Source organism: Salarias fasciatus, chromosome 8, assembly GCF_902148845.1.
Source record: "Salarias fasciatus chromosome 8, fSalaFa1.1, whole genome shotgun sequence".
NCBI lineage: Eukaryota > Metazoa > Chordata > Actinopteri > Blenniiformes > Blenniidae > Salarias > Salarias fasciatus.
The window spans coordinates 15,196,706-15,206,731 of NC_043752.1; the positions used below are offsets into that span (position 1 = coordinate 15,196,706).

Sequence of the window (10,026 nt, forward strand, 5' to 3'; positions counted from 1 at the left end):
GAATAGCTTGGCAAACTCCGTCAGAATTCTTAAGTCGCTGGGATCACGATGTTTACCTGCTCAGTCTGCGCTCTCCGTGTGTTTCTGCAGAAGGATGAATCTGACCGTGTCGAGGCCTGCATGGTGCTTGTAGGTGAGACACTTTCCTCTTGTTTTCTCTTTCCTGGAGACTCCACTTTGGCCATCTATTATGTGTCTAGACGCCTGTATTGCACATTTTAATCCCAAGTATTTGTGCATCCATTTGTGAAACGTTTCCGGTTCTCGTCGGACCAGGAGCCCTGGACTCTCTGGAGAGGCCCACAGTTGCGTTTGTGCGTCTGAAGGAGGCGGCGGCTCTGGACTCAGCCTTGGAGGCCCCGGTGCCCGTGCGCTTTGTGTTCGTTCTGATTGGCCCCAGGAAGGCTGACATGGACTACCACGAGACCGGCCGGGCCATGGCAGCACTAATGGCTGATAAAGTGAGTTATCTCAGACTGATCTGAAGGGATTTTGACTCAAAACCTTCTTGTCAACCTGTTTTTTAGATGTCAGGACAGTTAATTCTATTTTGGGCAATCCATGTTCGGCTTTGGATGGTTAAAAATGAGGAAGCTTATACAAATGAAAGAGGGATTAGAGATTTAAAATAGAGTTAAATGATTGTCATATTGTGGTGAAAAACACTTAAAGTGATTGATAATGTTGCTTCTTATTAGCTGGATGTAGTTGCAGTCACTGCTTAATGGGTAATTATGTAGATTTTGTTACCAAATTGTTTCCTTTTCCCACTAATTGTACATAAATCAATAATGACACAGAATAATGTGGGTCACAACTGAGTCTAAATGGAGCAAATCTGTGATCAAACTTATCAAAACCTCAGAAAAATAGTTTATAAGGCAGAAATACATCTTTATTCCTCACACCCTTCTCTCTGCTCCAGGTCTTTAATCAGGCAGCGATCCAGGCGAAGACGGCCCGGGAGCTGACCGACGCTGTGGCGGACTTCATGGACTGCAGCATCGTCATTCCACCCACCGAGATCCAGAACGAAGCCATGCTCAGCTCCATCATCAGCTTCCAGAAGAAGCTGCTGCAGGACAGGCTTCAGTCCTCTGACAGCACCGCGGTTCACCTGGACTCCAAACCTCACAGAGGTGAGGGGCCTCAGCGACCGCCTGCGCCTAGAGACTCACTGGAAGGATTTATTTCGCACATATTCTAATTCCTCCACAGTTTCCGTCTCGTCTGGACCTCCCCCCGATGATCCCCTCTCCCGGACCGGCCGGCCGTTCGGAGGGATGATCCGAGACATAAAGAAACGCTACCAGCACTACAAGAGCGACATCACGGACGCTCTCAACGCCCAGGCCGTGGCCGCTATCATCTTCATTTACTTCGCCGCTCTGTCTCCGGCCATCACCTTCGGAGGACTGCTGGGTGTGTATGAGTGTGTGCACGCTCACAACACTCTCAGAGGTGGTGCTATAATTCCCTGTCGATCTCGTAGCTGATAAGGTGGAGAACATGATGGGCGTTCCGGAGCTGCTCATCTCCACCAGCATTCAGGGGATCATTTTCTGCTTCGTGGCCGCTCAGCCCGTCCTGGTCATTGGCTTCTCTGGTCCTCTCTTGGTGTTTGAGGAAGCCTTTTACGCTGTGAGTTTTACAAATAGCCCCACAGATACGTAGACTTTTAGATTCATTCTTCATCTCATCCACATTTCCTCTCCTCAGTTCTGCAAGTCCCAGGAGATTGAGTACATAGTTGGGAGGGTGTGGGTCGGCGTGTGGCTGGTCATCATCGTCGTGGTCATCGTGGCCTTTGAGGGCAGTTTCCTCGTGCGCTTCATTTCACGCTTCACCCAGGAAATCTTCTCCATCCTCATCTCCCTCATCTTCATCTATGAGACTTTCGCCAAGCTGGGGAGGGTAAAATCCTCTCTGAAATGCGAAACCGAAGCGTTCCGTCACCAGGCCAATAGCGCTGAGTTATCTTCATCTACGCTCTTCTGACTTCTCAGATCTTCAAGGCTCATCCGCTGATCCTCAACTACGACCACCTGAACGACACGATAGAGAATCCCTGGCACCCGAAGGTGGAGGAGACTGTCATCTTCGACAACGCCACGGGAAACGTAACCATCATTGTCAACACCATAAAGCCGCCGTACCCAAACACAGCCCTGCTCTCCATGTGCCTCATGCTGGGCTGCTTCTTCATCGCCTTCTTCTTCCTGCGCCAGTTCAAGAACGGGACGTTTCTCACCCGGAAAGGTGAGCTTGTTCTCGATATTCTAGAGTTATTTGCTTTTTTTTTGTTGTTTCATGACGTTTGTTTGTCTTTTGAAATTTCATGGTTTTGTTCTGTTTTTTGCCTCCCAGATCAGGCCGGCTGATTGGGCGACTTCGGTGTGCCCTATTGCCATCTTCCTCATGGTTCTTGTGGACTACAACATAATGACAGTACACTCAGGTTGGCCAGTGCATTTTAATCATCCTGCACGGCATATAGACAAGAGGATTTAGGAAGGTGTATACTTTTATGAAAGCTTTGAAACTTTTTTCCGGCTGAGAGCTGACGTTATGTTGCTGAAAACTACTGGGCGGCTATATTTGCACAGCTATAAAGAGTCACTTTGCAAAAGGTTTACGACACCACGTACTTCACATTCATGGAAGAGTTGAGGATTTTACATATCTACGTTTAATATTTCCTAAGATATGAGTATTTTGCAGTAGCATTGATCCAAATGAGCTCCTCGACTTTTTGTTGTCTGTAGACAGAGGAGCGAAGCCCACAACCAAGCCGAAAACTCGAAATGATCTTATTTCCAGACGAAGGGTAAACACACTGACAAGAGTGGATGGTTCAAAACTGTTGGAGGCAGTGCAGCTTTTCACGGATCAGGAACACGGGAAACACTACGGGGCACTAAGAAAAGCATGAAGCAGACAGTCTGACAGACGCACAACAGGATGAGTGGAAGAGTCTGACGAGACGCAGGTCGGAGACACAACAGATTAAGGGAGTGGAAGTTCACGTAAAAACACAACAGACATGCAGCATGACGGATTTACACCATCAACTTTATGAAAGGACAGCGATTTTACTTCCTGAGAATACTGCAGCTTTAGAAAATTAGATTTTCACTTCATGAAAATCTAATATTTTAACATCAAAGTGTGGTTCTGACTCAGATTAATATGCGATTAAAGGTTAAAATTAATCAATGAGTAAAGAATTAATACTTAACTCTTCTTGGAGGTCTCTTTTTAGCTTTTTCAGGCCTCGAGAAGTTGTGAACATTGGGTAGTTTTATATCGGATCAGGCCATTCTTCCATGTATTAGTAGTCAATAGGACATTATGCTTGTTCAGCTGGTTATAAAATGTCTACACCTTTAAAGTCTTTAAATGTTGTGCATCAAAGTGAACAATGGTGGTTTTGTCTTTCCAGAAACTGGTGGTTCCTAAAGGTCTGATGGTGTCCAACCCAGCCAAGAGAGGCTGGCTCATCAACCCGTTTGGGGAGCACAAGCCCTTCCCTGTGTGGGTGATGTTCGCCTGCTGCGTTCCGGCCCTGCTTGTCTTCATTCTCATTTTCCTGGAGTCTCAGATCACGACGTGAGTCGTTAGATCCAATGCGCCATGGTATGCAGACAGAGAGCGCGCAGAGATGAACTCACACTTCCTGTCTCTGTCCAGACTCATCGTGAGCAAGCCGGAGAGGAAGATGGTCAAAGGCTCTGGGTTCCACTTCGACCTGTTGGTGCTGGTCGGCATGGGGGGGATCGGTGCGATATTCGGTGTGCCGTGGCTCAGCGCCGCCACGGTGCGCTCCGTCACTCACGCCAACGCTCTCACCGTCATGAGCAAAGGGCCCAAGCCTGTCATCGAGAAGGTGATAGAGCAGAGGATCAGCGGCATTGTGGTGGCCCTGCTCGTCGGTAGGCGCAACCCGACACTACAACCGTTTCTTTACACTCCTCAAAGGGCGTTTCATTTGGTATTTAAATACTCTGTTTCTCTGAAGGTCTGTCGATTCTAATGGAGCCGATCCTCAAGATGATTCCCATGTCCGCGTTGTTTGGGATCTTTCTTTACATGGGAGTCACGTCTTTGAACGGGATCCAGCTCTGGGACCGCATTCTGCTTCTCCTCATCCCTAAGAAATACCACCCAGATGAACCCTATGCTACCAGAGTAAGAACTTTAAGAAATTCTTCACAGATGAACTGTAAACACAGTGTTTAATGATTCTCTTTTTTGACTCTTTACCTTGGTGCAGGTGAGTACGGGACGGATGCACCTGTTCACGGCCATCCAGATCGTGTGCCTGGCGGTCCTGTGGATCATCAAGTCCAGCCCGGTGTCCCTCGCTCTTCCCTTCATCCTCATCCTCACCATCCCCCTGCGCATGGTCATGACCGGCCGTCTCTTCACTGAAATGGAAATGAAATGCGTGAGCTGTTTATTTATTTTTTCAACAAGCGCTCTAGAAATGACAGCAAGGTGTAATGATCAGCATGGACGAGATGTGGCAACCATAAATGAGAAAATGAGCACTATTTTTTGTTTTATATTTGGAAACATATTTGGAAAAATCTTTCTACATATTCCTCCTTGAAAGTGTGTTTTCTCCCCTGTGTTTGACGCCTCCTGTCTTTCTGTGTCTGCTGTGCTCTAGTTGGACGCCGATGACGCCAAAGTGACGTTTGAGGAGGAGCCTGGACAGGACGTGTACTGTGAATCTCAGATGCCATTGTAGACGTCTCCCATCGCAGCTTTTCTATTTTTATTTATACGTGGCTACCATCATTGTTTCATTTACCTAAAGAGAGAAACATATTTAATGTTTTTGTTTTCATGAAAAATGCTGACAGAGATTTTACTACCGTATTGAGTGTCATTATAGATGATATTAATATATTTGTAAAGCTGTCTCAGTCAAACATTCCTGAATAATTTTCAGCCATCACTCAGGTGTATCGGCTTATAGAGGATGGATAAATCCTCATTGATGTGTTGGAACTAAATAAAGTGCCTTAGTAAAAGTTAGTTGAAGAGCTATTCGTACATGAAAGTGAAAAAAGCCTCATTTGATAAGTGTCTATAATCACAAAGCTTCAGTGGTGATTGTTGAAAAGAGCATTAATAAAGTCCAGAATTGTTTACAATCACACACTGAATGTAATGTGTGTTACAGCATCTCTCATGAGTAATGTCTTTATTACCATGTTTATGGCAAAGTCTGAATAAAGTATATGTCATTATTGGTAACAAATGATCAGGCTGGAAACACTGGCGCTACTGGGAACAAAGGAGAGGCCATGTTGTGGACAATATGAGAAAAATAAAACTAGACACTTTTGAGTGTGAGGTTGCTATGGATTATATTTGAGTTGTTGCTGTCTTCTTGTCAAACTCTCTGTCGTGTCAGTCTCTATAGTCTTGTTAAGAAGCTTATTTATTGGTAATAGCTTAGTTTACTGAGCCCAGGGTTTATACTTGCCTGATTACAGTCTTAATGGGTAATAAAGCTGATTCCAGTGAGGTTCCAGTATGAACATGCTAACACACTGACTCAAAGACATAATGGGGGTGTTGTTTAGTAAAAAACACACATGCTGACTTTTCCTAAACATGCAGATCTTTTTTTTTTTTTTTTTTTTTGTGGGGGGGGGGGGGGGGGGTGACATGTCACTATATTTCACACCATGAATTAATAGAGAATATACAGATTATAGCATTTGTCTGAGCTTTTAGAATAGATTTTTTTTTAATTATTATTTTAAATCCCTTTATGGGTTATCACCACTGTGCATTCCTGAAAACATGACCTGCTTTCGAGTTTTCCAGAGATCATCTTCTGCAGAGCTCCATCCAGTTCAAGGACTGTTTGCACTGGAAAGGTCAACAGTCCATCGCAGGTCAAACACAGGAAGACAACAGCCACACACACTCCCATTCACACACACGGAACATTTTACACCCGTCATCATCATTTTAACCTCAAATGCGACATGCATCATGTTTTTGGAGTTAGAAAAAAAATAATTTGAGCTTTTCTATTATTTATTTATTATTTTTATTGTGACACTTGTGTTGTTGTTGTGAGTGCAAAGCGGAACCGTGCGTGCGGTCACGTGGCCACCGGCCGGGTCGATCTTCACGTTCTGTCTGAGCGGAGCCGAAGGAAAGAACTCGCGCGGCGATCGATTGCTCCTGTCTGATCTGTGATGTAAAGATGGATGCCTGCTGAAACAGGTAAATAAACACTAATATTCCGAGATCGCCTCGGTCCCCGGCGGCGGGATTTCGGTTTCGGCTGGAGGCGCGGGGTTTCGGGGCCGGCTCCCGGTGTGCGGAGAGGCGGACAGCCGCAGTGCAGCAGCGGCGGGGCTGGTGTGTGAATCAGCCCCGGCGGTGGTGGTGGATGTTTCCTGAGCCGCTGCCGTCCTCTCTCTGATTAAAAATAACACACATATGGCTTGTAGTCACTGATCGGAGGCGTTCGACGCGTTTAGCGCGCGCGCGTGTGCGGTGTGTGTGTGTGTGCGTGCGTGCGTGCTGCTGCCCCGCGGGTTCAGCGTAGCCTCCCCTGTAACCCCATCCAGCCCGATCGCAGCCACGCTCTTTGTTTTCCTCTCCAGGGTTCGTGCTAAGCTACTTTCACCGCGTCCCGGATGCTGCCTGGCGCCGCACGCGCTAAACTCTCCTGTTTTTATCGGGTTATTTGCAGCTCATACGCGTGGGAAGAAGAAGTGAGTCCCTGGCAGTGATCGCCTTGCAGTTGTGAGTATATGCATCACACACACACACACACACACACACACACATACACACACACTGATTGTGCTTGCAGGGTTTGCTCACTGTGCCTCTTCCCCGCCGCAGCCCTGTGTTTTTTGGCCAATGCTTGCTGCGCTACAGCATGACCACAGCAGCGTCTGCTCATCTGGTAGTTCTGGCAAATGAAAATGGAGGAGGTTTCAATGTCCAGCCTGGACAACAGCAAGCTGGAGGTACAGTGTGTGTGTGTGTGTGTTGATGCTTCACACAGCTCCTGAGGTGAGAATGCAGTGATTTCACACTCACGCTCAGTAACTCCTGCGTTCCCTGTCTTCCTCCCAGGCCCTGGCTCAGGACATCCTGTCTGACCTGGTGGAGGATGCCTGCCTGGGCCTTTGCTTCGAGGTCCACCGGGCCGTTAAGCAGGGCTATTTTTTCCTGGATGACACGGACCAAGAAAGCATGAGGGACTTTGGTGAGCATTTCTGTCAAATGAAGCTGAATCCACACACACGAGAAGGAGATATCTTCACAGATTGTGATTCATGCTCTCCTGTCGCCGTTTTCATATCACAGAAATCGTGGACCAGCCGGGACTGGATGTGTTTGGCCAGGTGTACAACCAGTGGAAGAACAAAGAGTGTGTGTGTCCGAACTGCAGCCGGAGCATAGCCGCCTCGCGCTTCGCCCCACACCTGGAGAAATGCCTGGGGATGGGACGCAACAGCAGCCGAATAGCCAACCGGAGGTGAGGAATCAATTGTCCTTTCAAACAATCTGGAAGAAGACAAGAGGATCTTGAAATATACTGTTTCTGTTTTATAATCAAATCGTGATGAGCAATCCTGACTCACTGTGTGTCTCATGCCTTCTTGTTCCTCTGTTACAGAATAGTCACTGGTAACAACAACAACAACAAGTCAGAAAGTGACCAGGAGGATAACGATGACGTTAACGATAACGACTGGTCTTATGGGGCTGAAAAGAAAGGTAACATTCCGCTTCAGAGTCAAAAATCATTCATCTTGCTTATTTTTTTTTTTAACTAAAACTCTCTGTTCTCTGTTCCAGCTAAGAAAAGGAAATCCGATAAGGTACATCTCTACATCACTATTTGTGATTGTTTTTCTTTGTATTATCAGTCTGTTTTGGTGTATATCTGTTTCTACAAAATATACTTTTTCATTGTATGTTAGAATCCAAACTCGCCAAGAAGATCCAAATCATTCAAGCATAAGAGCAGTAAGTGGGAACCAACACGACTTCCTGTCTTCTCTACACTTGTGTTTATATTGTCGTGCAGACAGCTTGACGCTGAGACGTTCTCCCTCTAGTCCCGCTACTCTGCCCCACCGTGTCTCCCTTAAAGAAAGAGTCCCAACTAAATGAAGTGGGGGTGGGGGAAACTGTGGATATATAATGAAATAATTGACTGCTCATCCTGCATCTTTCGCTCAAGCTTGATGAACAATCCCAGTTTCAGATCATGTGAGCTATTTCTAGAATATGACTTGAGGGATTTCACAAGGTCCCTGCTGGTGATTCAGCTTTCATTGGTTGCTCTTTATATTCATTCATGAAGAGAGTATTTGACTCGGGGAATACCCGAAAGGTCACGCTGCTGCTGCTGCTGCTGCTGCTGCTGCTGCTGTTGTGAGTTTGTTATGAATACCCACAGCAATTTTTGGAAGCGTGGATTGACAGCTACGTGACCTGAAAGTTCGAGCTATTTTAGAGTCGCTTTTGACGCCCGTGCTGTCAGAAGTAAACAAAACCTAAAAAAGGGGGGCTGGAGTAGGGAATCTGGGAGACATAACACTGAATTTCTTAATAATATCGAGTAAAGACTGCACTGACTCGGCGACGCTCTCGGTCCCGCAGGCATGATGGGTCCCAGACGTCGGATGGACAACCAGGAGAGCCCGCGCATGCTGATGAAAGACGAGGCATTCTCTCAGTAACCCGCGCAGCTGGAACACGCATCCTCTCCTCGCGTCGCGTGCAGATTTGCACAAGAAAGGACGGCACTCACAGCAAGACCAATAACACTTCGCCGTCTGCTCTTTATGTTGTGAAATCAATGGACGTTGATGTTCTAGGTGACATTCGTGGCGTGTGCTGCTCGCAGGGGCAGTTCAGAACTCACACTGTATACTTGACAAATTTAGTTTTCTTCACAGAATCATCGTACCACCACTTTTTTTGTTTGTTTGTTTCTTTTGTCAGTTTTCAGTGAAATCTAATGAAGATCGGACTCCACTGCACAGTGGCAGACTCTGGTGTAATCCAACAGGGGCAGCTGCGCGATGACTAACTGCAGTATTTTGTTATCTAGAATACAGAGAAGATCAAGTGTGAATTCAACATATAATTCCTCATCGTTTAATTGTTTTTCTTTAAGAAAAAAAGAAAGATTATGTCAAAGACAATCATTTCTAATGGTTTGTCTTCTTTTATTTTCACATTCACTGTCAGACTCAGTTCTCCACCTGAATTATGATACAAGCGGCTCATTCACCTGCGGAGACTTGTTCAGTAAAATCATGCCGAATCATAAAAGCAGGTATTTGAAAGCAGGTTTCTTTTTTTTTGGTGGATAGATCAGCTTGTTTTCTAGAATTCAAATATGTCTTTGTATCATGTGTTTACATTGTAAAGGGTTACATATGTCCTTGGTGTGATGTGATAGTGTAAATATTCTAATAGTTGAATTGCTGCTATCATGGCTCAGTTTGTTTCATCTGTCTAGCATAATAAATGATTTGTTATCTGTCGTGTGGGTTCGTTTCAGTTGGAACTGTTTGACATGCTCTGCATTTTTTTGGATGAGACCAGAATACAACAAAAATAAGTACAAAACAAGAGATGAAGTGACCAACAGGGGATGCTGTAGACCAAATAATTTAGAGTATCTCAGCTTCTATCATTCTGGGAGTTTTATGCAAAGTCACATGTCTCTTCACTTTCTTGGCATACTTGATCCTGAAAGGATTTGAAAAGTTTAATTTGAGCTCCTGTTGTGGTAAAGGCTCGGTTGGTGGTTTCCTTTCATTTGCAAGGTTGTAAATTTGAACCCTTCATCACGCCCTGTTTACACGTCAAAGTTCCTTGAGCCAGATACTGAATCCCAGAAGATTCCCAATGGAAGTCACACCTTGACTATGTGCAAAGACAGGTAGCAGATGAGCTATTTAAAGTCACATATCATTGAGAAAACAGTACCCAGTTAAGGACAGCACACAGAGAGAA

At 45.6% G+C, this 10,026-nt stretch overlaps 2 protein-coding genes across 2 annotated transcripts; both read left to right on the top strand.

The window, feature by feature from the left end:
- The first annotated feature begins 48 nt into the window (after window positions 1-48).
- Window positions 49-5,355, top strand: LOC115393790 (band 3 anion exchange protein-like). The gene is given in 14 exon segments (XM_030098900.1): window positions 49-133; window positions 277-461; window positions 926-1,139; window positions 1,219-1,422; window positions 1,493-1,641; window positions 1,720-1,914; window positions 2,007-2,267; window positions 2,373-2,399; window positions 2,401-2,466; window positions 3,443-3,609; window positions 3,691-3,932; window positions 4,019-4,188; window positions 4,274-4,447; window positions 4,673-5,355. Coding segments are annotated over 14 exon segments (2,220 nt in total). The 3' UTR covers window positions 4,754-5,355.
- Window positions 5,356-6,173: 818 nt separating this feature from the next.
- On the top strand, window positions 6,174-9,556 carry atxn7l3b (ataxin 7 like 3b). Its single transcript, XM_030098904.1, has 9 exons — window positions 6,174-6,252; window positions 6,728-6,780; window positions 6,883-7,010; window positions 7,120-7,252; window positions 7,354-7,525; window positions 7,667-7,767; window positions 7,849-7,871; window positions 7,974-8,019; window positions 8,659-9,556. Exons 3-9 carry the CDS (start codon window positions 6,960-6,962, stop codon window positions 8,736-8,738), a joined length of 606 nt encoding a protein of 201 aa, XP_029954764.1. The 5' UTR covers window positions 6,174-6,252; window positions 6,728-6,780; window positions 6,883-6,959; the 3' UTR covers window positions 8,739-9,556.
- The last annotated feature ends 470 nt before the right edge of the window (window positions 9,557-10,026 follow it).

What these genes read in the sequence shown, in the direction of transcription:
- atxn7l3b (XM_030098904.1), top strand. Translation starts at nt 6,960, where the DNA reads ATGAAAATGGAGGAGGTTTCAATGTCCAGCCTGGACAACAGCAAGCTG. An exon ending in AGAAAGCATGAGGGACTTTG is followed by an intron (nt 7,253 to 7,353) that starts GTGAGCATTTCT and finishes TTCATATCACAG; the next exon opens with AAATCGTGGACCAGCCGGGA. An exon ending in TTATGGGGCTGAAAAGAAAG is followed by an intron (nt 7,768 to 7,848) that starts GTAACATTCCGC and finishes TCTCTGTTCCAG; the next exon opens with CTAAGAAAAGGAAATCCGAT.